Source organism: Gobius niger (genome assembly GCF_951799975.1).
Source record: "Gobius niger genome assembly, chromosome: 2".
NCBI lineage: Eukaryota > Metazoa > Chordata > Actinopteri > Gobiiformes > Gobiidae > Gobius > Gobius niger.
Window position 1 is genome coordinate 3,802,025 of NC_136853.1, and position 27,813 is coordinate 3,829,837.

The 27,813-nt window shown below is 44.8% G+C and overlaps 1 protein-coding gene across 4 annotated transcripts in view; it reads right to left on the bottom strand.

Moving 5' to 3' along the window:
* osbpl8 (oxysterol binding protein-like 8) overlaps positions 1-27,813 on the bottom strand; it is a 150,063-nt gene that overhangs the window by 8,581 nt on the left and 113,669 nt on the right. For 3 of the 4 annotated variants that reach the window (XM_079582847.1, XM_079582848.1, XM_079582845.1), the window contains 17 exons: positions 27,595-27,668; positions 26,839-26,919; positions 24,926-25,027; positions 24,560-24,763; positions 21,999-22,083; positions 17,884-18,037; positions 16,551-16,770; positions 13,561-13,745; positions 12,333-12,414; positions 12,132-12,230; positions 11,909-12,005; positions 11,679-11,777; positions 8,949-9,046; positions 6,944-7,033; positions 6,090-6,226; positions 4,568-4,753; positions 2,769-2,922 (listed from right to left, as the gene is read on the bottom strand). In XM_079582847.1, coding sequence (XP_079438973.1) covers positions 2,769-2,922; positions 4,568-4,753; positions 6,090-6,226; positions 6,944-7,033; positions 8,949-9,046; positions 11,679-11,777; positions 11,909-12,005; positions 12,132-12,230; positions 12,333-12,414; positions 13,561-13,745; positions 16,551-16,770; positions 17,884-18,037; positions 21,999-22,083; positions 24,560-24,763; positions 24,926-25,027; positions 26,839-26,919; positions 27,595-27,668 — 2,147 coding nt within the window. The remainder of the gene's footprint in view (positions 1-2,768; positions 2,923-4,567; positions 4,754-6,089; positions 6,227-6,943; positions 7,034-8,948; positions 9,047-11,678; positions 11,778-11,908; positions 12,006-12,131; positions 12,231-12,332; positions 12,415-13,560; positions 13,746-16,550; positions 16,771-17,883; positions 18,038-21,998; positions 22,084-24,559; positions 24,764-24,925; positions 25,028-26,838; positions 26,920-27,594; positions 27,669-27,813) is intronic. The other variant, XM_079582846.1, reaches the window with a different exon arrangement.

Below are 27,813 nucleotides of genomic sequence, written 5' to 3' on the forward strand. Positions count from 1 at the left end.
CCTCTCTCTGCCTCTGCTCAGAGGGAGAAGGTCCTGTATCTGCTAGGGCTGGCCCTCTCTAGGCCCTCTGCTCAGAGGGAGAAGGTCCTGTACCTGCTAGGGCTGGTCCTCTCTCTGCCTCTGCTCAGAGGGAGAAGGTCCTGTACCTGCTAGGGCTGGTCCTCTCTCTGCCTCTGCTCAGAGGGAGAAGGTCCTGTACCTGCTAGGGCTGGCCCTCTCTAGGCCCTCTGCTCAGAGGGAGAAGGTCCTGTATCTGCTAGGGCTGGCCCTCTCTAGGCCCTCTGCTCAGAGGGAGAAGGTCCTGTACCTGCTAGGGCTGGTCCTCTCTCTGCCTCTGCTCAGAGGGAGAAGGTCCTGTACCTGCTAGGGCTGGTCCTCTCTCTGCCTCTGCTCAGAGGGAGAAGGTCCTGTACCTGCTAGGGCTGGCCCTCTCTCTGCCTCTGCTCAGAGGGAGAAGGTCCTGTACCTGCTAGGGCTGGCCCTCTCTCTGCCTCTGCACAGAGGGAGAAGGTCCTGTACCTGCTAGGGCTGGTCCTCTCTCTGCCTCTGCTCAGAGGGAGAAGGTCCTGTACCTGCTAGGGCTGGTCCTCTCTCTGCCTCTGCTCAGAGGGAGAAGGTCCTGTACCTGCTAGGGCTGGCCTTCTCTCTGCCTCTGCTCAGAGGGAGAAGGTCCTGCTGTACAAATGTGCCAAGAAGAACAGAGTCCACCTAAGAAGAAGACTGTAGCTGCCTTCTTCATCACTGTCCCACCGGTCAGTGAAAATACCTGGCCATTCCACCAATTAGTGCCCCATCGGAGAGGGTCTTTAGTGTGGGTGGGGTCTTTAGTGTGGGTGGGGTCTTTAGTGTGGGTGGGGTCTTTAGTGTGGGTGAGGGTCTTTAGTGTGGGTGAGGGTCTTTAGTGTGGGTGGGGTCTTTAGTGTGGGTGGGGGTCTTTAGTGTGGGTGGGGTCTTTAGTGTGGGTGGGGGTCTTTAGTGTGGGTGGGGTCTTTAGTGTGGGTGGGGTCTTTAGTGTGGGTGGGGGTCTTTAGTGTGGGTGGGGTCTTTAGTGTGGGTGGGGTCTTTAGTGTGGGTGAGGGTCTTTAGTGTGGGTGGGGTCTTTAGTGTGGGTGGGGTCTTTAGTGTGGGTGAGGGTCTTTAGTGTGGGTGGGGTCTTTAGTGTGGGTGGGGGTCTTTAGTGTGGGTGGGGTCTTTAGTGTGGGTGGGGGTCTTTAGTGTGGGTGGGGTCTTTAGTGTGGGTGGGGTCTTTAGTGTGGGTGAGGGTCTTTAGTGTGGGTGGGGGTCTTTAGTGTGGGTGGGGGTCTTTAGTGTGGGTGGGGTCTTTAGTGTGGGTGGGGTCTTTAGTGTGGGTGAGGGTCTTTAGTGTGGGTAGGGGTCTTTAGTGTGGGTGGGGGTCTTTAGTGTGGGTGGGGTCTTTAGTGTGGGTGGGGTCTTTAGTGTGGGTGGGGGTCTTTAGTGTGGGTAGGGGTCTTTAGTGTGGGTGGGGGTCTTTAGTGTGGGTGGGGTCTTTAGTGTGGGTGGGGGTCTTTAGTGTGGGTGGGGTCTTTAGTGTGGGTGGGGTCTTTAGTGTGGGTGGGGTCTTTAGTGTGGGTGGGGTCTTTAGTGTGGGTGGGGTCTTTAGTGTGGGTGGGGGTCTTTAGTGTGGGTGGGGTCTTTAGTGTGGGTGGGGGTCTTTAGTGTGGGTGGGGTCTTTAGTGTGGGTGGGGGTCTTTAGTGTGGGTGGGGTCTTTAGTGTGTGGGTGGGGGTCTTTAGTGTGGTTGGGGGTCTTTAGTGTGGGTGGGGGTCTTTAGTGTGGGTGGGGTCTTTAGTGTGGGTGGGGTCTTTAGTGTGGGTGGGGTCTTTAGTGTGGGTGGGGGTCTTTAGTGTGGGTGGGGTCTTTAGTGTGGGTGGGGTCTTTAGTGTGGGTGGGGTCTTTAGTGTGGGTGGGGGTCTTTAGTGTGGGTGGGGGTCTTTAGTGTGGGTGGGGGTCTTTAGTGTGGGTGGGGGTCTTTAGTGTGGGTGGGGGTTTGTCACCTGTCACCAAGCTCAGCTCTAGGCTCATTTAAAGGAACAGGCCCATTTTTCCATACTGAGATATGTTCTTACCTGAGCTTAGACGAGTTCATGTGTACCTGTCTGGTCTTCACGCGTGTCCTCAGTCACGTAAACACAGCACAGACGGCGTTAGCATTTAGCCTCTCCTCCTCTATAGCTCCAAACCAGGCGAAGATAGAAGCTACCAAGCTCTTCCAGTACTTCAACATCTGCGCAGTAATATCTTCACTTTACCGCTGGTATTATTACGCCCTTTTTATCCGCTTAGAACTATTTAATTTTGTGTAATTATACTTTATCGTGTCACACGTAATTATATTCAAATAGGGGAAACGTGGAAGAGCTTGGTAGCTTCTATCTTCACCTGGTTTGGAGCTATAGAGGAGGAGAGGCTAAATGCTAACACCGTCTGTGCTGTGTTTACGTGACTGAGGACACGCGTGAAGACCAGACAGGTACACATGAACTCGTCTAAGCTCAGGTAAGAACATATCTCAATAGCAAAGACAAACAATAACAATAACAAAGAATGAAGCTAATTTCCAGGTGAAACAAGAGCTGGACACGGACACACATGGAGGATGGAGCACAGAAGCAGAAGCAGAGCAGACAGATGGACCAGGGCTGCAGACGAGACGCTGACACGGCGCACGGCGACGCACGGTGACGCACGGTGACGCACGGTGACGCACGGATGAGATTGATGGCAGAAGTTTGTTGGGGGAGGATTTACCTGGCACTTGCAATTGTCCCTGCGCGCCGCCGGGTTACTCAGACTAATAAGACTGCCAGAACGTACCATGGGCGTCCGGTGGCGCACTTTGGTCTGAATGCAGCCGTCTATTTCGAACTGGATCAGGTCGTTCAGGGGGTCCCACGGCCGAGTGCTGAGAGAGGGGGGGGGAGACAGGCAGCAGCAAGTCAGGGTTAAAGTCACACACAAGCAAAGTTAACACAATTATAGTCATGATTTTGCAAAAAGAAATTCTTAAAGAGATATTTCAGGATTTTTTACACATTTCCTAGATATCCAGAGTGTTGCTGATTTCTGGAGATATTTATATATTTTTTTAAATTCATGCAGTTCTTATATTTGAAGAGTTTAGTGGTGCTAGGCTAATGCTAGGCTAGTGCATGTCTATGGTAACTAGTAGCCTGCATTAAAAACTTATATCGCCATAAATGTCTGTGTCGATAGAATAATTATAAACCTTTTGCATTTAACAAAAGGTATATTTGAGCAGCAGCAGCTTCGTGGTTGTATAAGCTACGCAGCGGCGGAGTGATCTGCTTGAAAATAGTCCCTCAGAATGCAGTAATTCATGTGATGCAGGTCAGTTATATTCCAAATTACTCTATGGACACAGACATTTACATGGTTAGTCTGGTGTTATAAGTGATTTGCCTCAGGTGCTCTGTGGAGCGGGTCGCACTGTTTTTAATGCAGGCTAGCTGATACCATAGACATGCACTAGCCTAGCATTAGCATAGCACCACTAAACTTCAAATATTAGGACAGCATGAATTTAAATTAGGGATGCATAGCCGAGGGCCGATACCACATGCTCAGCCACACTCAGCGCTAATGTTTTTATGTCTGACCAAAGCCTGAGCCTTTAGCTCGTGAAATGTGAAGGGAACAGAAACAATCATCTCAGCAGCATGAAGTAATAAGAGTTTGTTTGAGCTCCGTTGATCTGCTCCTGAAGAAGAGTTTTAGACTTTTCTACTAAACAAAACCAGCGTCTGGGCAAAGGATGTCGAGGCTTCTGAACAGCTGTTCTCCTTCAGCACAAGGTGAGCTCTGAACAGTGCGTTATCTCAAGAGTTAGGTATAAAACATATTAGTATGATAATATTTACAGTTCTATCACCTGCGCTGGTGTTTCAGCTGATCAGACGCGTCACACAAACCGCACAGGACGGACTTTTGTGCTTTGGATGGACGAGCGGGAGGGCATCCTTAATAATCGATTATGCTATTTTTGTGATCGTCTAGTGTAATAATCGAAATCGTAATCGAATTTCGATTAATTGCACAGCCCTAGTATCGATATATGAAATTTTGTCCATAATGGTTCCTAATTCAGTCCCAGTAGTATATATACCATAGTAATGGTCCTGAGTGGTCTGTGAAAATGACAAGTGCAAAAAGGCGGGAAGCCGGCGACGAGCCTCCACAGAGCTCCAGAGTCTTCCACTTTTCATTTCTAATGTGCAAAAACCATATGACACCGAGCCCAGGGTTGTCACATGGCTCATAGCAATTTTTATAAAAGATAATACTCTTTGGAGCCAGGCTTTAAAGCTGTTTAAACCACCGGGGTTGGGGGTAGCACTACAGCAATGTCAGCTCCCGCCATGAGGACCAAAGAGAAGAGCTTTCCTCACCCATTGGTTTTCTCCCATTTCTGATCATGCAATTATACGTTCCACCACCAGATGGCTCTTTTGTCACTATTGGAGGTACTCTGGGACATCCCGGCCTCTCTGACACAGGTTATGGTGGCACTGGTGTGTTGGGAGACTCACTCGGCGTATCGGTAGTGCCACTCCCCGGTCACTGGGTCCTGCTCGAACAGCGCGGGGATCCAGTCCTCGCACTTGGCCTTTCGCTCTCGCGCAGACTTCCTCTGCGCCTCCTCCAGGAAGAACTTCTCGTTGGTCGCCTCCGTTTGGTCCTTGTTGTTGATGGCTCGGGTCACGTGTTGCCACAGTCTAAGCATTTACATCACACTCAATACAACACACCATGAAAGCCTCCAGTTCTGCTTTACCCAAATCTAAAAGCTTCTCCTCTGGAGCTCACAGGCTAAAGGCCAGGATAACGCCTCATTTGAAAGCTTAGACCAGGGGTCGGCAAGTTTGCTCGGTGGAGCCGGGTTTCTTCATCGTCAAAAGACCAAGGGCCGGACCCTCCAATTAAAGCAATTGAAGTAAAGCATCACTTTCTACATGTGCCAGTGTTGTACATCAGACACACTGGAAAAATGTTCATCGTAAATTAGATAAATTATTAAAATCGCTTGAATAAAGTTTTTTTATGTTAAATTTGAGTCTGTTTGAACTAATCTAAGATCAGATAAAAACACCAATGCCAATGGAACAAAGAGAAATCCCCCAAATTAACTTTTACTGCAATTTTTTTCTTATTTTTCCCTGGAAATTATACAAAATAATCTGAATTAAGTAAAAACTTGTGCTTGTTCCGTTGGCAAGAATAGGTTTGATCTGCTTTAAGGCCAGACCAAATCCACTCAATCTTCAGATTTAATCTCTTAATTCAAGTAGATTTAAGTCATTTCTTAGTATTCTTGGAGTATTCTTTTAGGATTAAGGCCTAAAGGGTGCTCTGCTGACACTTTAAGGAATTGACAGTATTTTAACAGGCACTTGATCTCTGATTTTGGTCATAATATTTCTCAAAATCATCTTGAGGGCCAGAGTTTGATGATGGAGGGCCAGTTTTGGCCCCCGGGCCTGACATTGCCTACCCCAGGCTTAGACCTACACAACTGATGGTAAGATTTTTGTCTCTTTTGTATTGTTCTCTGTTGCTTTCTACATCTATTGTCACTTTATTTGTTGTGTTTTCATCACTATTTTGACACTTTGTTCAAGAAGCTTTTAGATTTGGGTAAAGCCAAACTGCAGAAAAAGTGCTCAGTTCAGGCGGGGGTTAAGAGGTTGAAGTATATATAGTATAATAGTAATAATGTACGATTATTTCCCCCCTATTCACCAATTCATGTCAAATTCCAAATAAAATGGAATCTAATAAAATGATTAATATTTGAAGCTGGTCTTTTTGCTGTTGTCAAACTGTGTGCTTTGTGCTTTTAGAATCGATATTTAAAACATAGCAAACATTTCTCTGGGGCCCCTTACAAAGTGGGGCCTCTCAGCAAACGCCCGCTCGGGCCCCTCACAGTTACGGCCCTGTCAGTGCGTACTATGAAGCACAGGGGAGTTGGTCAGTGGAGACGAGGGCATCCAGGGCACGTATGCAGAGTCAGGGGCGGGTCTAAAACATTCTTGTGTAAATGAAAGTTACCTCTCGGACTCGTACTCGCCCTGCTCCTCCGGCGGGACCGTGCAGCGCGTCAGCCGGTTCTGTCTCAGGTCCGGCGTGGGGTTAAAGAACATCTCCAAGGTCCCCGTTTTCTTATCGTTGATGAAGATCTCACTGTCCTGGAGTCAAAACAATAAACTCCAGGTTCATGTTCGGCTTTAGAGTTCAGATGCGACGGCAAAAAAAAAAGGGAAATTTTGGGGCAAGATTGGGATTTTCTTTATATTATTCTGGGAAAATTGGGGAGAAAAAACATGTTGAAAAAAAAATTAAGTGAAAAATTTAGGGCAAAATTTGAAAAAAATAAATAAATAAACTGGGGGAAAAATCATGGAAAAATAGTGGGAAAATATGGAAAAAAATTGGGAACATTTGGGGGAAAAAAGGACAAAATGGCAATTTTATTGAAAAAAATATGGGGAAAAACATGAATAAAATGTCAAAAATTTGGGGCAAAATATGAAAAAATAAATACATTTGGGGGAAAAACATGGAAAAACAGTGGGAAAATTTGGGAAAAAATTGGGAAAACAATTTTAAAATATGTGAAAAATGAACATTTTGGGAAAATTGAAAAAGAAAACCCTTTTGTAGTTAAAGGAAGTTTCTTGTTTAATTCACCTCAAACAAATGATACAAATGCAAAAGAAATTAAATGGAAGGAAAAGGAATGTTTCTACATGACAAACACTATAGCATAATATGGTAAAAATCGTGAAAGTATCGGTATAAAAACATGTACTGGTACCCAGCCCTGCCACCAGTTGAGACCCGCTGGTGGATCAGCTTTTACCTGAGGGGGGCGGTGTGTAAAAAGTGCATAAATCAGCTCTTACCCAGTGACCCTCCAGAGTGGCCAGCACCTCTTTGCCCAGTTTGATTTTGCCCAGGATCTGGTTGACACAGTCGCTGCTGCCCAGGAACGGCTGAGGGGACAGAGAAGAGACGGGATGGGCCCAGGGGACGGGACAGGACACGGGGAGGGAGGAGACTTTGTTTACTCTCTACTCTACAGCGGGAATGCGTAACCTCTACATGAACAGCAGGGCACAGCTACGGAGTCGCTACGTGACGAGTCGAGTCAATTTCAGCTTCATTTTGACTGATTCCAGCCTATCATCATCCATCAAAACTAATGCTCGCTTTAATTACATCTGGGATAGAAAGGAATGAATGAGTCAATAATGTAATAAACAGTTTTAAGTTAAATTAGCTCGTGTCTCCTCTGGAAAAGTAGCTTGTTATGTTTCTGCACTACTTTATTATGAAAGTAAAGCGTTAGAGAGTCATGTGATACCAATAATAAACATCTATATTATCCTTCATTCACGCACAGCCCGATACCAGGAAATGTATTCATGAAGCAGAATGAAGTCACTTCACTGAGCTTTATTTTGTGCTGACAAATTACAGCAATAGGCAACAATAATGAGCATGACCCACAGGCCTATGCGTTTCTAATGACATCACGCATAGTTCTGGCGGCCATTTTGAATACCGAAGTAGAATTATGCAGTACTTCAACATGTAATAATATCTCTACTCAGGATTAAAATGAAAGACAACTATTTACTCGTAATCATTGCTGAAGAAGATAACAGTAAAACACGTTTATGTGATATAAGCAGTAAATGTAGCTCAGATGTAGCAGCTCCGTCTGTGGAGCTACAGCAGGATTTACTAAATCTGTCAATGGCTTCAACACGATAAACACGTGTGTGTCTCACATCTATGACACTGAGGAAATACTACAGTAACAGCTCTGACCTCTGACCTCTGTCACATGTTGTATCCAAGGTTAAATGTTTGTGGTTCAGGGTTCTTTCTTGGAGAGGTCAGAGCTGAGCTGTTGAAGCTAAATGCTAACCGGTAGCATGCTAGCATCTTGAGCAGCTGACACACTGACTCACTGGTTCCTTCACATAAACATGTTTTTACTGTTATCTTCTTGAGCAATGATTACAACTACATAAAAATGCCGCAATCAATCAAATGTCTTTCATTTATATCCTGAGTAGAGATATTGTTACATGTTGTCGTACTGCATAATTCTACTTCGGTATTCAAAATGGCCGCCATAACAACAAAAGTCACATGACTGAAAGGCATGTATAGTCGACTTATAACATATTGGCTTTGTTCACTTTCTGTAACAGTATTTCCACAAAAATAATATTTGTAAAGGCTTGTCCTACTCTTTACAAAGTGCATTGAATTAGTAATAATAAACACACAACATACTCTATTGATTCAGATTAACTAATCACATAAGGACCGATCATGCCAAAAGATAAGTGTTGTTGTTCGGGGCGAGCTACATGAGCTGTAATGTCCTTTTCTCCAGTTAGTTCAAAATAATGTGAGCATTTCCACGACTCGCTAAAGATTTGTGGCTTCAGAGCTGCTTCATCCTGTGTGAACACTGACCTCTTGTGGACAAACTTCATTATTGCACCTTCTTATAAACATGAGTAAAGCACCAAATGAAATCGATGTGCGAGGGGAAGTTTCAAACAAGGCGTGGCTCCAGGAAGAAAATGGATGGGTGGGTTTTACAATAGACCTAATTCAGTTCTGATCTATGGACTTGAACTCGTGACGTCACACATAACAACTGGGACGCTAAGGACTACTTTCTCTACGTCTGTAAAATCCGGCAGAGACAATTACCTGTCGCTGGATGGCGGCAGTGGAGGTGTGTTTGGTGTGTGAGGGTTTGGGACGGGAATAACACGGCAGTAAGGGGAGTGAGATAAGTCACATGAGAAGAACAAAACGGCCGAGCATTTTCTCTGTCAACGTAAATGTGTTGGACTCGGCAAAGCAAAAACAAGAAAATACCTTGAGTTTGAACTCGAGCTGAGCGCTGTAGCCCGTTTTCTCACAGGTGATGGTGATCTGACCCCCCAGCTCCAGGGTCATGGTGCCGTAGAGGATCCCTGTGAAGGAGAGGCAGGAGTTTAGCGGGACAGTGGAGTTTCAAAAGGGTGGAAACTTCTTGATACATTTCCATAAATCAACTGGAAACTGTCAATGGGAACTTAAGTCGGACATATACATTTGTTAACTAACCGACTGCCAATGACGTCTATAGACGTCAATTGGGGTTTTCAATGGGAACAGCTGCAGCAAAGCCTTAAGCATGTCTGGTGTTAAAATCTTAGTTGTGCTGCCTAATGCTGCCACCTAGTTACTCAATAAAAGAACTTCAAGTTATTTTATTGAGTCACTAGGTGGTAGCATTGCTCTTTTATTTTCTCAGCTTTTTGGTCAGAAAACAGCATTCTGGGTGATTTCACGATTACTAAAGAATGGAACATGGTACAAACAAACTTTTTTTTTAGATGAAAGAAGAGAGTCTAGTCTTTCTTTAGATGGGTTGTGTTGACATGAGTTAAGTGGTGGCGTCACAGCTCTACTTCCTGGTCCTGAGATGAGCAAGAAACTACAAAAAACTCTTTAATACCACAATCAATATTTGTGAAACTCAACAAAGAGTTACTGAACATGCTTGTTTATCAGGCCCATGAGCCAAAAATGCCGCACCTACTGCTATAAAAGTAGTATTTACCTAAATCGCTACATTTGAATTGTTTGCCTTTTTCAGCGAACCACGTTGTTTTTCTGGATACTTTTGTACGTCTTTACCGTATTTTTGTGGAGGTTTGGTGGATTTGTTTACTTTGAGAGTCCAAAATTGTCCTGAAGAAAGCAGCTTTTTGAAGGTAAACAAACTGCTAGCTTATCAGCTAAACCCATTTGAGATCTACAAACATCTTCTTCTGAGACACTGAACAGTGAAGAGGCACCAAGAGCCCCCACACCTGCAGCAAGGAGGAGGCGTCACAAGAGGAGCTACAGGAAACAACAAAAGGGACCAACGAGGAGATGGTGATAGACTGTGGAGGGAGCTGTGCAGGAGGAAGAGGAAGGACGAGGTGGAGCTGACCAGTGCAGGACACCACGCTCTGAGACGGGGACAAGCCCAGGAGGCGGTGCACCGTTTCAGATGATCAGAGGAGACAGAGGCAGCTACAGTTTCTCCATCCTCCAAGGTCATGCGGGTGGAGTGGCTGAAGGACAACGAGATCATCGACCCAGCCGAGGACAGAAACTTCTACATCACCGTGGACACAACCTGATCATCAAGCAGGCGCGTCTGTCCCACACGGCCAACTACACCTGTGTGGCCAAGAACATCGTGGCCAAGCGCAAGAGCTCCACCGCCGTGGTCATCGTCTACGGATTTCCCATCAACCAGTGCTCCTCCTGTGACCAAAACAGTGAAGATGGCGGCCGCGACACAACCATCTTTCACCAAAGAAAAAAAAGAGTGGAAAAAGAGTGGTGCGCACTGAATGGGTGCTGCTGCCGGATGCTCTCTCATCGAATGCAATTTCTCCATCTGTGAGATCAATAAAGTATCATCTTATCTTATCTTATCCGGGTTAGCGGAGATAAATGCTAATGGCGCAGCAGCTACGCTAACCCCGGAAGTAGCGACTTTAGTAAATATACATTTTTTTAACAGTAGGTGCAGCATTTTTGGCTAATGAGTCTGAGAAATAAGTAGGTTCAGTAACTCTCTGTAGAGTTTCAGATATACTGATTGTTGTTTTTAAGAGTTTTTTTAAAGGTTTTTTTCTCACATATTTGTCGGTCTGCTCGGACACGGAAGCGGAAGACGTCACACTTATCATACAAAGTCGACTTTCCTGAGGTTTAAACCATTTTGTTCCCTCGTCAAAGACAGGCCTGGAATAGTTTTTCAACATGTTTTGAGCTAATCCTTGGACAAAGCTGTTAAATTAAGTGCATCAGCGCCTCGGTCTGCACTTCCTGTTACACGTCATTGTTCAAACCCAAAAACTGTTCTCCACATTTTTAAAGCCCATAATCCAACATTATCGACTCTGAGCTGTTCTGTGCTCTAAGTGTTTTCAGTTTATTTAATCAGGACAATGTGCAGTTACATTAAAAAGATTTAGCACTATGCTAATATCCGTCTGTTGTTAAAATTACATAACAAAAGTGTTATGTACTTTGTTTATTACGCACTGCTGGAGCTGCTCAGAACCCGTGTTCAACCTGGAAGTTGTTCCAAGAAAATTGTTCCTACAGCTGCCAGCAGGGGGAGCCCCAGTCAAGATTTGTCATTGTACAACGAAACTGTGTTCTGGTGCTAGTCCTGAGCCGACTGAGCCGTGCTGCCACTGTGGGCCAACCTGACCAGGTCGGGGAAACCGCACTACTGCCTTCAGTGATCCGCTGAAACGCCTCTTTCCTCTTCCTCCTGCGCAGCTCCCTCCGCTCCATGTCTTTAGCTCATGAACTGCTATTTGTTCACTTTAAAAAGCTGCTTCTTTACGGACTCTCTGCAGTAAAAACATCTGCCGAACCTCACAAAAACACGGCAAAATATACAAAAATATCCAGTAAAACAGTGTGGAACAGAAACTACAAAAACAGTTTGCATTAAAAGGAAAAAAAACGCAGCTGTACCAAGAGAGAGGGAGGTTGCTTCTTGTTTATATATATTATTTTTTTGTACAGGGTGTAGTGCAGTCTGACCTTTGCAGTGGGCGTACGGCATGTTCATCACATAGTCCTCCCCTCGGTTCAGGAACGTCAGCCGCGCCTCTCCGTCCAAAATGGCCGACAGAGAGTTCCCTGAAGGAAGCAAAAGGTGAGGCAGGAGACCCCTGACACATACTGCAGTGGTTCAGAGAGTCTTCTTCTCTAACATCCATCAGATTTAGATGAAACTGAGTGAAAAACAAAATGAACACACGTCTCTTTACCATAGAACTTGGACTTGGCGAGGATGCTGCCGCTGACACAGAAGCCGTCCTTCCTGTTACTGACGTAGAAGGCGGAGACCGGAGGATGGTGAGAAACCTGACCAGAGGATATAAATATCAAATGACAAACGATCATGTTTACATAACGCACCGAGGGAGAGGGAGCTGATAACTGCTGATCTCGTCTCATACAGCTTTGTTTCCATTATGATGAGGCAGATACCTGTTCAGCGATGTAAAACGTTTTGCTGTTGGTTCTCTGGTGGAGCCACATGCAGCGGTAAGTCTCTCCGATGATCGGGTTGTACGGCTTCTTCAAACCCTGTGACAATATTAATGATGATAATGATATACATCTCAAACAATATTTAAGTAATGGTTTTATGATATGACCAGAGTTCGATACGAGACTCGTTTTTCTGACCTTGGGTTTCTTGTAGAAGCCCGAGATGTACCACTTCACCACTTTCTTCATCCGGTCAAAGGCATTTTCTTCCACAGCGGCTCTGGGAAGTTAAAAAAACAAACAAACGAACTATAAATTATCATTACCATTTTCTTCCTCTTTATCCAGGGCCGGGTCGTGGAGGCTGCAGTCTGAGCAGAGACTCTTCCAGCTGTTCTGGGGGGGGCCCGACCTCCTCCAGCTGTTCTGGGGGGGCCCCGAGGCCAAACCAGGCCAAAGAGACATGTCCCTCCAGTGTGTCCTGGGCCTCCTCCCAACAGGACATGCCTGGAAGGAGCAGTGGCTCTAATCCGAGCTTCTCCTGGGTGACTGAGCTCCTCTCCCTGTCTCTAAAGGGCCTTTCCCACTGGCCTGGAGACTAGTTGGAGACTCGAGTTGCTGTGTTAGCATGTGTGTTAGCTTGTGTGTGTTAGCGTGTGTATTAGCGTGTGTGTGTTAGCGTGTGTGTTAGCGTGTGTATTAGCTTGTGTGTGTTAGCGTGTGTGTTAGCCATTTATGAAGCTGTGTTGCAGATGTCGACTCCTTATAACTGCATTGTGAAGTAACTTCACTTATTGCTGTGATATTTATATTTATTTTACTGATAATTTTGCATGGGCGGATTAGCGCGGTGAGAGGGGGCGGAGTTAACTGAAGCGTTGTGTCCGGGTTTGCAAAAATACACCCAGAAAATAATTATATTTCTCACAAATAATAGTACTCCATAGTGGTAAAGGTACAATTAATCATATAAATGTCTATAGTTTACTTTGGGATGGCTAAAATAGCAGATACAGATCCTTTAAAGTGACTCCATATGACTCTTTGAGCCGACAGGTCTAAGAGACATTGCAGTGACGTCACAGAAACGTCTCACAGGTTGAGGATAACAAATAGTGTTTGCAACATTGCCACGGCTGATTGAGAACAAGAGCTCGAGATACGTGAACTCCTCCACTTGATTTTAAATTAGCCAGTGTTATTGATGGGATTTGATGTGGCGTTTTTCAACAAATGTCAGAACAAATGTTATATATTAGCTTCATTAAATAATAATGACTTTAAACAGTAGCAGTTTCTGAGACTACTCGGCCTGGAGGGTCTCGGCCTGACACGGGCACTAACAGGAGGGGCTTCAGTGATCAAAGCGGAAACGAAAACAAGATCTGAAATGGCTGAGTGCGGATCAGGAACGGTCAGTCCTTACTCTGACAGGAAGTCGGCGTGGTAATAGTAGTCGGAGAGTTTGTCCAGGAAAGACCGCGGCTCCAGGATGAAGGTGGGCAGCACCACTTTGGACAGGTCCATCCCGGGGCGAACCTGCTTCAACAACGTCCAGATCAGGGACTTGTTCTCCTCGGACACGGTCTCCGTTTGGGACGCCTCCCCCGCCTGCGACACAAAGGTGGAGATATTTAACCACAGGAAATCTTACGAAGGGTCTGACCTTTGTTTGTGAGTTCTTGCTGACTTGTTGTAAGGAGAGTCTTTTAATGAAAACTAACCCCCGCCTTAAAGGAACAGGCCACCGATTTTATACAGTATGGTGGCCTGTTCCTTTAAGATGTAAAGTGTAGTTATTATAAAGTGTTTCCAGTAACTCTGCATAATCAGACTATGTCATTCTCAACACGCTCTATTACATCGGCCTCATGACATGTTTTTAAAGTCCATTCATCACAGTGTTTCCCGGGCCTCCCCGCCATGAGCGCCCCCCACCCTGTCAGGACAAGAGGCTTTTAACATGCAGCGCTAATCACCGGAATCCGTCCCGTTAATCCATCCCGGTTTTTGTTTTATGAGTTACTCATAAGAGTTTAATCCAGTTCGAGTTTTTCACGGATCCAGTCCGTGTTTTGTGCTCAGTGACCCGGGCCATGCGGGCGTGCTGAGGTGCCAGCGCCAGAAAAGATGGGAGAAACAGGAGCAGAGACAGGAGCTGCCTCTAAACAGCGAGTAAGTTTAACAAGAGTGATTAGACAACAATAAAATAAACATTAAATCCATTTGGAACTTTGTAAATAAGAAAATCCAACCCAAACTAACCGCAACAGTTGAGTTTAGCCTAAACTGTTTAGGTGAAGCTGTTTCTAATGGTCGCCTCCATTAGGCTTAAATAATAATAGTATATTACATTCTATTCGCCCCCTCCTGTCAGAAACACGCACTGGTCTTCTGTAGGCCTTGTAAACCTTCAAACTGTGCAGGGATTGCACTGTAAATTCAATCACGGATATAACTAATATGCACGCTAGTTTCTGTAGCCTGCCAGAAGCCATGATGTGTTAGCCGTAATTATTGAAGTAAAGACGCAGCTGCTCTGTTTCTGACGCGCGGAGCTCTCTCTCTCTCTCTCTCTCTCTCTCTCTCTCTCTCTCTCTCTCTCTCTCTCTCTCTCTCTCTCTCTCTCTGCAGCTCAGAGTTTAACAGCGCGTGGTTATGCTTTGCTTTGCTGCGTACGGAAACTTAAACTGTTTTAAAATGACGGGATGGCTCTTACATCGGAGCTAGCATGGGCACGCATGGGTTTGGAATATTCTAACGAAGGACCGAGAGAGGAGAGAAAGAGGCGGTGCAGGAGTTACGAGGTTACGAGCTCACGGACCGGGCGGCGCGTGGAGCAGCTTCAAAAACGTAGCTACGACGCAAACGTGTACATATTGTCCCGTTCACCCACTGTTTCTTAAACATTACATTAAAATTGAGCAAATGCAAATAATAAGCTCCGATTTAGTATAATGTGATAAGAGCACTGGTATTGAGGAGTTCACGCCCTGAATGAGTCGTTCTCCTCTCAGACTTTACGCACGAGTTTTAACACATTTCTTTTGCAAAAGTTGTGTTCCATGACTCTGTTCAAATCATGTTTAGTTTAGATCCATTTATCCTGCAATCTCACATTCAACATAAATAGTAATATGCAGCATATATATAGGCTATGTAAATGTCTTTCAAAAAATGCTTCTAATGAAAAATGGACGATATCATCGTCCATCACGATGGTTCACTGTAAACATCGTCAACGGCCAATTAAGGGGACATCGCCCAACCCTACTACATTCTCAGACTTTCTAAAACATAGTATTAGGGCTGTGCAATTATTATTTTTTTTTGCAAAGCAGACTTGCATATTTCATGGCGCTGGGATAACTTCCCCTTCGCATTTCATGTGCCACGGCTCAGGCTTTTGTCTGACATAAAAACAAACAGCGCTGCTCAGTTTACTTGTGCAGGTGTGAGGGCTGGCCAGCAGGGGGCAGGTGTGAAACAGAGACCTCTCCTTAATCGAGGCAAACTTGAAATCATTTGTACTTTTATAACTGTTCAGAAAACAGAAACTATTCAGCAGTTTTTTTTATTAATAAATATAGAAATAAAATAAAGACTTTTATAGGGAACACATAATCGTTTGAATAATCGTGATTTCAATTATGACAAAAATAATGATGTAGCTTAATAATGTGATTATCATTTTTTCAATAATCGAGCAGCCCTATATAGTATTGTTTCCTACATCATCAAACTGCTTTACAGTAACTTGAACTGAATTAATATGTATCATATATAAATTCAAACAATAAATTGTTACAAATAACTAACTGCTAAAAACACTTTATTTTATCCGGCAGCGTGCACGGACCGCACGTGTGCACGTGTAACCAGACCCCCCGCCAAACCAGTAAACCCAGGGGAAACACTGCACCATCACCATCGTTTTGCATCACTTCTAAATATTTCATACTAATAACTAAGATGTGTTGTTTTGAGCCACAAAATAGAATCTACATAAACTGCATTTTAGTTACACATTATTTAGGAAACATGATGAAAAACACATAATATCGTGAGGTCGGATTAATATTAAAACCATATGACCAGGTTTTCGAAGTCTAAAGCTGCGTAATGTTTCTATGCAAATGCCTTTCGAGACACTTTGACATGTTCTCATTAATGTTTGGCGTATCGCTGTAAACGAGAATGTATTCTGGGCTCCAGTGGGCGGCTAATTGTCGAGCTGTCAAAATATTGTTCTTGTTTGTGAAAAATAGTGACGGTTTCTCGCGGCGCGGCCACTGCTGCTCCATCTGTCTCCACCACAACAACAACTGAGGAGCGTGATGAAGACCAATCATTCCGTTCATGAACAGAGAGATGTTTGTGGAACTGAAGCTGAAACAAGAGCTGACATGACCCCACCTCTCCCAGCTCCTCGTGGGACTGCTCCATGTAGGGCGTCTCCCGCAGGTTTTCGTTGGGGTCCAGGTCGATGTAGGAGTCGTCCTGCCGCTCCGACGTGTCGCTGTCGCTCTCCTCGCTCTTCTCCAAACCCTCGGCGTCCGACTCTTCGTGATCCTGCTCCCGATCCGACTTGTCCGAGTACAGGTCCGGGTCTTTCAGGTGGTCGCTGTCGTTGAACCTGGGCGAGAGAAATGCAGCTGATGAGACCGTGGAAGTGAACCTACTGATCCTGGAGCTTCTAAGGGGCCAGCCGGATCACCGAGGTAACACACGCATTAATATCAACTGTTCTGCACATGAAACTTTGCATAATGCGCCTGAGTCGTCATGGCAACAGGAACCGACCTCCCGCGAACTGTATTTGTGGTTTCTGTCTTTGCCGTGTTTTTGTCGAGGTTTGGATTTAATTACTTTGAGAGTCCAAAATGGTCCTGAAGAAGCAGCTTTTTGAAGGTAAACAAAAGCTAGCTCATCAGCTAAACCCACAGACCCTTTCGCTGCTGACATCATCAGTGACATCATCTGGAGGAAGAAGAAGAGAAATAAGATTAAACTAAAACTAGCGATTATAAGTGTAAAACTACAACTAAAACATGTGGTCCTGTTGTGGCTTAACCTCTTAACTCCCACCTGAACGGATCCCATTTTCTCCAGTTTGGCTTTACCCTAATCAAAAGGCTTCTTGGGAAAAAACACCAAAACAGCCACAAAAATGAGAAGAAAACAAGGATGTAATCGCAACAAAAATGTGACAAAAACTGAACAAAAATGTGACAAAAATGTGACAAAAATGTGACAAAAATTCAACAAAAATTCAGCAAAAATGTGACAAAAATTCAACAAAAATTCAACAAAAATTCGACAAAAATGTGACAAAAATTCAACAAAAATGTGACAAAAATTCAACAAAAATGTGACAAAAATTCAACAAAAATGTGACAAAAATTCAACAAAAATTCACTCTGGCCAATGGGCTGTAAACTCCAGTCCAGGAGCTTTTGGGTTTGGGTAAAGCTGAACTAAAGAAAATGTGCTTGGTTAAGGTGAACAGGCTCCAAATGAGACGTTACAGGTGAGTGAAGGGAAACTGAATAATTTAGAGACATTAATCTGAAACTTAGCTGTTCATTTCTGATATGAATATGAGAGAAAGAGACTCCATACGTCCCTGTTGGAGACATTGCAGGGCCGTCACAGAAACGTCTCACAGATTCAGGACAACAGTGAGATTGTGACTGATTGTGGGCGAAAAGAACAAAGACACTACAAACAAAATGGATGAGGTACTGACTGGAAGCCCTGCATGTTGTGCGCTCGCAGGAGGCTGTAGAAGTTGATGGAGTGCTCTCCTCCAGTGGCCACAGTGGTCTCCTCTTTGATCATGGTCCTCTTTAACAGCCCGGAGCACTTCAGGGCCAGCTCCAGAGCGTCCATCCAGCAGCGGCCTGAGGAGCACAACCAGAGCCATGCAAATCAACACAAAGATATTTAGTCTTTTAAAAACCCACTTTTTCTCCCAACAACAAAGTGACAGAAGCGCAACCAAAAAGCTTCAAAAATAGGATGAAAAAGTGGCGATAACGCGGCATCAACGTGAGGGAAAATCTTTATGTAGGTCTTAGCTTTCAAATCAGGCGGTAGATTTGGGTGATGCCGAACTAGAGAAAATGTGCTCGGTAATGGTGGGGGTAGGGCTGTGCAATTAATCGAAATTCGATTACGATTTTGATTACAACAGTAAATGATTACAAAATTAGCATAATCGCAAAAAATCGATTATAATTTTTTTTTTCAATTTTTCAATATTTTTTTTTTCAATGTTTTTTTTTCAAATTTTTAATTTTTGGATTTTTGTCTTTTTTCTGCTGGATTTTTGTCACTTTTTTTTAAATGGATTTTTGTCTTTTTTTATGGATTTTTGTCTTTTTTTTATGGATTTTTGTCTTTTTTTATGGATTTTTGTCTTTTTTTTATGGATTTTTGTCATTATTTGATGGATTTTTGTCTTTTTTGATGTTTTTTTTTAAAGGCAACAAATAATCGTTTGAATAATCGTGATTTCAATTATGACAAGAATAATCGTGATTATTATTTTTTCAATAATCGAGCAGCCCTAGGTGGGGGTTAAGAAGAATAAACTAAATTGAGAAAACAGGTTCTAAAGCATGTGAAGGACTGTCTCCCAGAAAGGAAATGACCATATTTGGATTACAGCGTCATCTGGGTCACCTTTCGTGCTACACGTGGACACCAAACATGTACATTTTTGTGAATTAAAATCCGTGTGAAAGACAATGGTCCACCGCGACACTGAACTGATTTTTGGAAAAACTGTGGCGGTCGATAAAAGTAAAAAAATAACCATTGTGAAGGTTGTGTTTGGTCTTTGTTAAAGGGGCTAGATGCAAGTTGGCCATTTTATACTCACTACTGCCACCTCAGGTCATACCTGTAACTGCACCTTCAATATAAAGCTCGTGCAGGACGGCAATTTGGACCCGAAGGAACCGGTTTTAGAGTGACTGGAGGATTTTAGAGGCAGTGGTGGTGAACAGTTCGGGCCTGGAACATGTAGGAGGAGGAAAAGAATTAATTTTAACATTCTTAAACTCTGTATAGTCCCTTTAAAGGAGAAAACTGGCCATTGACCACTCCACAAATACAGTTCTTGTTTGGATGCTCTTTATTGCATTTTGTAAACCTAATCGCCTAAATAATCAATACTATATTCAGTAGTTAGTCAACTTAATTTAATGAAATAAGATTGTTGTTGATGTCTCTTTTCTTAATGTCAGTGTAAAAATCTTGCTCCATGGATGGATTTCTTGGAGTTACGGTGGTGGTCACGGTGGTGGTCGCGGTGGTGGTCACGGTGGTGGTCGCGGTGGTGGTCACGGTGGTGGTCACGGTGGTGGTCACAGTGGTGGTCGCGGTGGTGGTCACGGTGGTGGTCGCGGTGGTGGTCACGGTGGTGGTCACGGTGGTGGTCACAGTGGTGGTCGCGGTGGTGGTCACAGTGGTGGTCGCGGTGGTGGTCACAGTGGTGGTCACAGTGGTGGTCACAGTGGTGGTCACAGTGGTGGTCAGCTGAAGCCCAGACCAAGGCGTCTCGGTCTCATTACATCCAGTGCTGGACAGCTCTGCAGTGTTTCCAATTAAAACAATCCCTAAACCAGCCTCCCAGCAGGAAGCTCTGTCAGAAGAAACGCTCAGCACGGCCATCACAGCTGACTGTTCAACAAAGCGTGTGGTCGGGGCTGTCACGCGGAGTTTGAAATAATAATGATGCTTTTCTCATGGAGACACTTCAAAATGGCTTTACTCCCCGAACTGTAGCCACTGGAGCAAACTGACGGCAAACTCTGAGTACTTACATTGTATTTGCCCTAATTTAAGCTATGTTTTGCACCGATACCGATACTAGGGTTTGAGTATCTGCCAATCTCCGATACTTACTGATATTAAGAGACTTTTTTAAGTAAGTCATGCCCCTAGAGGCCATAAGCGCCACTGCAGGTGTTTACCATGTTGTGTTTTTTACTCATGAATTGTCCGTGAGAGTAAATCCTACGCTGAAAGAACAGACAAAGGGACAGAGGGATATTGTTTATCCAATTACACAATGGAGATCTTTTTTTTTACTCGAACTTGGCTGTAAATACTGTTTAAGTGGTGCTAGCCCGCAGTTAGCTTTGCCCGTTAGCCTGTTAGCTTCTTCTTCGTGATTCCATTAGTGTGTATTGATGACTCCGGTCCGGTGGCAGTGAAGTTGCAATTGTGGTTTTCTGGCCAGAGACACCAGGGGGAGATGAAAGACCCTCCAGTCATCCCATTAACACTTGTATCACCCCCACAGGGACTACGGAAAGGATTTATTAAGGGAAACATGTTACATAGTTTTGCTTTAAAGGTGGCTTCTCTGGTCCTCTTATTTACATTGTGAAATCAATTATGTCTATTAATAAACTAATGGAAAAATATTTAACAAGGATCACTGGCTTTTTGACAATCCTCGGGGCAGGATATTTCACATTTACAGCTCATATGAAGTGATCTGATCAGTTATTCTTCAAGAGCATTTCATAAACACAAACACAAACATATTCTCTGAGGCAACTTTAGATATTTCTATCATAGTTTCTGATCCGGCTTTGATTACCGTAAATTCTCTAATACTGGCCTGTATTCCATTAGCGGCCGGGTCTCTAACAGTGGCCGGGTCTCGAAGGTCTAGGTTAAAAAAAAGCAAATTCTCCAGGTTCTTCCCTTCAAATTGACATGTGTATATTCACTTAGATTTAATCGGTGAAAGTTGAGTTATTAAGGCGGTGAGAACCAAGTCGACCATACACTCTTTCTTCACTGCCTTATTGCCACACTTGTGTCCTTCCTTTACCTTTCTCCCCTTCTCCCCCTCTACCTCCCTCCATCCTCCTCCCTCCATCGTCCACTCTTCTCCCCCTCCCTCCCTCCATCCTCCTCTCTCCTCCCCCTCTCCCCCTCCATCCTCCTCTCTCCTCCCCCTCTCCCCCTCCATCCTCCTCTCTTCTCCCCCTCTCCCCCTCCATCCTCCTCTCTTCTCCCCCTCTCCCCTCCATCCTCCTCTCTTCTCCCCCCTCCATCCTCCTCTCTTCTCCCCCTCTCCCCTCCATCCTCCTCTCTTCTCCCCCTCCATCCTCCTCTCTTCTCCCCCCTCCATCCTCCTCTCTTCTCCCCCCTCCATCCTCCTCTCTTCTCCCCCTCCATCCTCCTCTCTTCTCCCCCCTCCATCCTCCTCTCTTCTCCCCCTCCATCCTCCTCTCTTCTCCCCCTCCATCCTCCTCTCTTCTCCCCCTCCATCCTCCTCTCTTCTCCCCCCTCCATCCTCCTCTCTTCTCCCCCCTCCCTCCTCCTCTCTTCTCCCCCTCTCCATCCTCCTCTCTTCTCCCCCTCTCCCCCTCCATCCTCCTCTCTTCTCCCCCTCTCCATCCTCCTCTCTCCTCCCCCTCTCCATCCTCCTCTCTTCTCCCCTTCTCCATCCTCCTCTCTTCTCCCCCTCTCCCTCCCTCCATCCTCCTCTCTCCTCCCCCTTTCCCTCCCTCCATCCTCCTCTCTCCTCCCCCTCTCCCCCTCCATCGTCCTCTCTTCTCCCCATCTCCCTCCTCCTCTCTCCTCCCCCTCTCCCTCCCTCCATCCTCCTCTCTCCTCCCCCTCTCTCTCCTCCTCTCTCCTCCCCCTCTCTCTCCTCTCTCCTCCCTCCCTCCCTCCTCCCCCCTCTCCCTCCCTCTGTGGACTGGTGCAACAGACACTCAGGCCTGTCATTATCACTTCTGTACTGACTTATCGCTGCACAAACAGGGCGATAAGGACAATACACTCATGCTCCTCCCTCTGAGGGAGTGGCCGCCTCTCGTCGCCGCCTCTTACCGTCCGACTCCGAGGCGGCTCTGAAGATGAGGTGGCTGCTGGGCAACGGCTGCGTGATGGAGCCCACCGCCTCTCCTTTAGGGCCCTGGAAAAACAAGTCACTGAGTCATCACAGGGGAGCAATCTGGGACAGCAATTAGCCAGGACTAAACAAACACCCAACCAGGGCTTAAAGGCGCGGTATGCAACTTTTAAATGGAATATTAAAAGTTCCATAATGCACCTGTAACTAAAAAAAACAAGATAAAGCCATTTTCTCTCAAGGCAGCAAATCATTTATTTTGTTTTGTGGCATAATAGCCATAATCTTACATTATTATTTTGTTCTGCACTTTTCCAGAGAGCGCACTATTCTCTGCACTTCCGATGACTCAAAGGTTTATTACAAACATGTTATTTTCCCCCACAATAACTGGAGCGGTTATGAAAGCAGAGAGAGAGCTGTTGTTCAACACTCGGCGAACAAAAAAAAGCTTTTAAATGCACAAACAGGCCGGGATAATGACCAGCTGTGTCACCAAACACTGACCTCTTCCCGCCCGCCGTAACCCGGTGCTTTCAATGTAGATTTATTCACCGTTAATATGAAGTTTCTCAGAGCGCAGGAAGGATGTTCATGGTTAATCAGTTAATTGATTCATCTTCATCGTGGGCTTAATCAGTTAATGCATCTTAATAGGGCTCCTAACATCTGTTCGTGACTTTCCTGATGTTCGTGGAGGATATTTCTGGACAGAAAAGCTTTCACGGTTCATCCTCCTTGACCCTTAATTGGTGGAGTTCACAACAGAGCGTGTCCTTTTTGAATGATTAGTGCAGAGAGCGGGAGAGCATTCTTACAGCATTCATAGTGCAGGGATCACAGTGTGGGAGATGTTTAGTTGTTTCCCCCTTAACTCATTGGAAATCCGAACGTTGACTGCCAATGACGTCTATAGATGTCATTTGGGTTTTTCAATGGGAACAGCTGCAGCAAAGCCTTGAGAATGTCTGGTGTTAAAACCTTAGTTGTGCTGCCTAATGCTGCCACCTAGTGACTATTGAGTCAAGAAAGAGAAAACTTTAGTGCTGGTTTTCTCTAAATTATGTTTTTGTTCCACTCATGCAACGACAAAGCTCCGGCAACAAGTCCTTACAGTCCTTAAGTACTTACAGAGGTACTTCTAGATACTTATTGTGGTACATACGGTGGTACTTACAGTGATACAGTGGTAATTCTAGGTATTTATTGTGGTACTTACAGTGGTACTTATGGTGGTACTTACAGTGGTACTTATGGTGATACTTGCAGTGGTACTTAGGTGGTACTTACAGTGGTACTTATGGTGATACTTGCAGTGGTACTTAGGTGGTACTTACAGTGGTACTTATGGTGGTACTTACAGTGGTAAATACTAGTAATAATCTAAATCTAAATCTAAATCTCTGTAGAGAAATGAGTTCTCTGCATTTGACCCATCCTCAGTATCGCATGGGCCGACCTGTAGGAGCGGTGAGTTGCCAGCAGGTGGTCAGAAACACCTGGCTGGAGGATTCACCTATTGCACATGTTTTTTATAACTTACCACGGGGAGAACATGCAAACTCCACAGGTGGGAATCGAACCCGGGACCTTCGAGCTGTGAGGCACGAGCACTAACCGCTGCGCCACCGTGTCCGTGGTACTTCTAGGTACTTATTGCGGTACTTAAAGGATACTATAGTGAGAATTACAAGGTATGTAGTTCTAGATACAGTGGTAACTCTTAGTAATGAAGGTTGTACTTGTACCTGTTTTATGTTGTTTTATTGTCACAAAATCCTAGATATGACGTCTGTTTGTAGAAGTACCACATTTACTACCTATGAATTGCTGCTGTAGTATCCTTGAATTACCAATAAGTACAGATGTATCACTGAAACTAGTAGAAACTATCAATTAAAGTACTAAAGTAAATATAAGTACAACCTTCATTAATAAGAGCATTTCCACTGTATCTCTTAGTAACGAGAGATACTGTGGTAACTCTGTGTCTCTCTAACCCTAATCTTAACCCCTAACCCTAATTACAAGTAATTATCACTTTTAGTACCACAATAAGAACCTAGAATTACCACTGTAAATGCTAGTATGTACACTTTATGTACCACAATAAGTACCAAGAAGTACCACTGTAATTATCACTGTAAGTACCCCAATAAGTACCACTGTCATTACTAGTAATTACCACTGTAAGTACCATGGATTTACCGGCCCGTAATGTAAAGTGTTACCGAAGCTCCTACAGACTCCAAACTTTATTCCAGTCGTGGACTTGGACGATTTTTAAGTTTTTCTCGTTGCTGAAAAAGCAATTTTGACGATTTTTATGCACAAATTGTTTCTCATATTTATATCCATAATGTTCAGCAAAAGTTTCAAATTGAAATCTCTACATTTATTCTTCTTCACCTGCAGTGTCTCGCCGTGAGTAATCTCATGAAAGGCCATTATTGTTCCTATACCAGCGTAACAGAAGCACACCCTGCTCATTGTGATTCCCATGTACATACTATACATATTATAACTGAGTCTGTGTGACCTTGACGGCCCAGATGCTCTGCTCCAGCGGGTGGAAGAGTTTGAAGCAGAAGCCGTCCTTCTTGGAGGGCCTCTCGATGAGCTCGCAGGCGTTCAGCAGCACCGTGCCCACCCACTGCCCGTTCTTATTGGTCTTGTAGATGAGCAGCACCCCGGGCTTCAGCACGCACCACAGCTTGGTCCAGCTCTTCAGAGTACCGCGGATCTGCAGACGGGGGCAGAGGTACAGATGAATATATGGACCTGTCCCCAGTCCAGTCAGTGCTTTGCTGCAGCCCTACACTTTACGATACCGGTACCTCAATAATACATAAACATTCTACTAGATATTAGCCCCGCATGTTCTCTGTACAGCATGTGTGAGCACCTTGAGCCAGTCGGCCATGACGATGACAGAGGGGTCAGTGATGGTGCTCAGCAGCTCTTTAGTCGCCCTCTTCTTCTCCTCCCTGTAGTTCTTCTTCTGCACCTGAAACGATGAATGATGAACAGCTCCATGAGGACCACGACAGCCCTGAGGAACACTGTGCTGCACGTGAACATGAGTTGTGGCATTCTCAGTGAACACAAATCAATGACATGTTGTTTACTGTGAAGGCTTTGACAGCTGACCTTTAGCAGATGGATTACTGAGCAAACAAACATTTCTCTCACTAACAGCAGCTAAATCCAGCGACTGTTAGATTAAGAGTTAGAGTCGTAAATGTAGTTGGATTTACAAAAGATGCAATGGAAAACAACTGTTCAGAAACATTGTATGTATTAATGTGGAGCTGTGCAAAAGGGCTGTTATAATTTATAGCACAAAACGAGCACGAAGAGCTCGCCTCCTCTCAAACACACACACTAACACACACATTTCGGGCGGAGCCTTCACAGCGCTCCAGAGCCCGTCAATCATAGATTTAAGACACATTCATACTTCATAAGACACAAGAACTTTGTTCTTTCACCAAGAGCCACAACAACAAGATGAAGTCATTTTTGCCTTGTAACCATGGAAACATCTTAACTGAATCCATTTTGTTCTTGCAGCTCTTGGTGTAAAGGCCTACTCATGCTCCACAAGGCGCAAGAACTTTGTTCTCGCACTCAAAGCTGCGAGAACAAAATGACGTCATTTTGTTCTCGCAGCTCCTGTTCGGCAGGTCTTGCTGACACTTCGACCCAGCAGAACTATTTCTGCAAGGCTGCGAGAACTCTGGCTGTGATTGGCTGGATTTTTAGTGGGCGGGGTTATTTTGGCGGAAGTGAGAAGTGAGAATCCAATGTTTACGTCCTAACACCGGTGCGGAAAAACGGGGACGACATGGATAGTTTTGCGGCACCGTTCGCGGCAGTAAAATACTTCGCTGAAGGACAAGGACACGCACACGGCAACAAAGTCCTGGAGAGAAACACACGGACGTTTTGGGCGAGGACGAAGAGGAAACAGAAGAGCCTGATGCTACCTGCGTGAAAGAGACGAGTGATGAAGAAAAAAGTGGTTCAGGCTCGTGGACAGAGGGAGACCAGGCTTGTAAACGTTAGACCCTTTCATCAAACACCGGGAAACGTCACCAACATGTTCAGTGAAGGTTCTTGGATGGACAAAACTTGTACTGAAGCTACACAGACGTCAAACAACATGGTTTTACCGAGTGACACGGAGGTTAACTTTCAACGTTAACGTTTTCTAACGTAATATAGCAGCGCGAGATGTGGCTAAACATGAAGTCAATCTTCAATACCGTTTGCAATACCGTGACTGATACATTTTATAATAGTTTGAACTCAAATAGCTCGTTTTATTTTGGTCATTCCTTGTTTGTTTTGGCTGCGGAAAAAGGGGGCGTGGCAGTTCGGCAGCAACACGTCTTGTGGAGTATGAAATGTCAGAGCCCAGACCAACTTTGTTCTCGTTCTTTTTGCCTCAAGAACAAAGTTCTCGCGTCTTGTGGAGGATGAAGAAGCCTTTAGGTTCAACTCTTTATTGCTGATGTACAAAAACCAGCACGGTTAAAAATATGACACATGGCCCTTTGTCACATAGATCACAGCAATTCTTTAGAAAATTATAAACTCTTTGAAGTCAGGCTTTAAAGCAGTGTCGGAAGGTACAGAAACTACACAGGGGGAGGTATTACAGCAATATCAGCTCCCGCCATGAGGCTTTCCTCGCCCACTGGTCAAAACATTCATATGGACCTTTTTGACTGTATTTGTGTGTGCTACATATGCTAATAGTAATGCAAATAGTAGTGCTAATAGTAATGCTAATAGTGCATCATCTCTGCTTACCTTGAGGGACTCCTTCTTGGTGAGTTTTCCTCCGGACGTCGGCACATCTTTGTCTGAGCCGTTGTACAACTTTGTCTCCGACTGAAAGGAAAAATGTAGAACTATGATTAGTTTATCCATCACATCAGGGGTTCAGAATAATCACTGCAGGCGGAGTTTGTTCCTCCAGCTCTGAAATATTTAGTGTATGAAATGTGTCTGGAATATCAAGTTTGCACATTGCACAGTTTTGCAGGAGGGAAAGTATATTTCAGCTGTCAGGGTGCATTTCCAAACACTCGGTAAACACCAGGTCACAGATTTAATAAGCCCGGTGACAAGTGAGGTGAGGCAGCTCCAGGACACAGCCTGACACAATAAGAGGAGGAATAAAAACACCAACCCTCACGAGACAGTTTAGGTTTAACATAAGTTCAGCGAGCAGAGAAAGTGGGTTATGTTTTACTGCATTTGGGGGAAAGTGAGTTCTGTGCCACAGCTGCCCCGGGGTCGTCCCACCTCCTCTGTTATAGATACATCAGCACCAAAGCGGGATGAGAAAGCCTGTTCTGCACTGCCGTCAAATGAATGTTGACCAGAAGATTATTAAGCAGCCCACTTTAGGGAGCGGGAGCTGTTTACTGTGGATCTGAGGATGAGTCATGTCTGAAGCCGGCAGAGGGAGAGAGAGGTCTGTACGAGATCTCATCAAAACACAGAGGATTACGACACCGACGCTGATGATTGACAGATAAATACATGTGTGTGTTTGCTCACCTTGCTTTTGGAAATGGAGTGGGCGTCTTCTTTCAAAGGCAGTGGTAAGAGGTCCTCCTTCACTCTCTCGAAGCCTGAAGCGAAAAACAGAAAAACAAAACACATCGAGTTATTCAGATGCGTTATCTTAACAGCTTTAAAGCACCTCAGCGATAAGTCAGGCCTAACTCTGATGCTTGTCTGAGCTCACGCCTAACTCTGATGCTTGTCTGAGCTCAG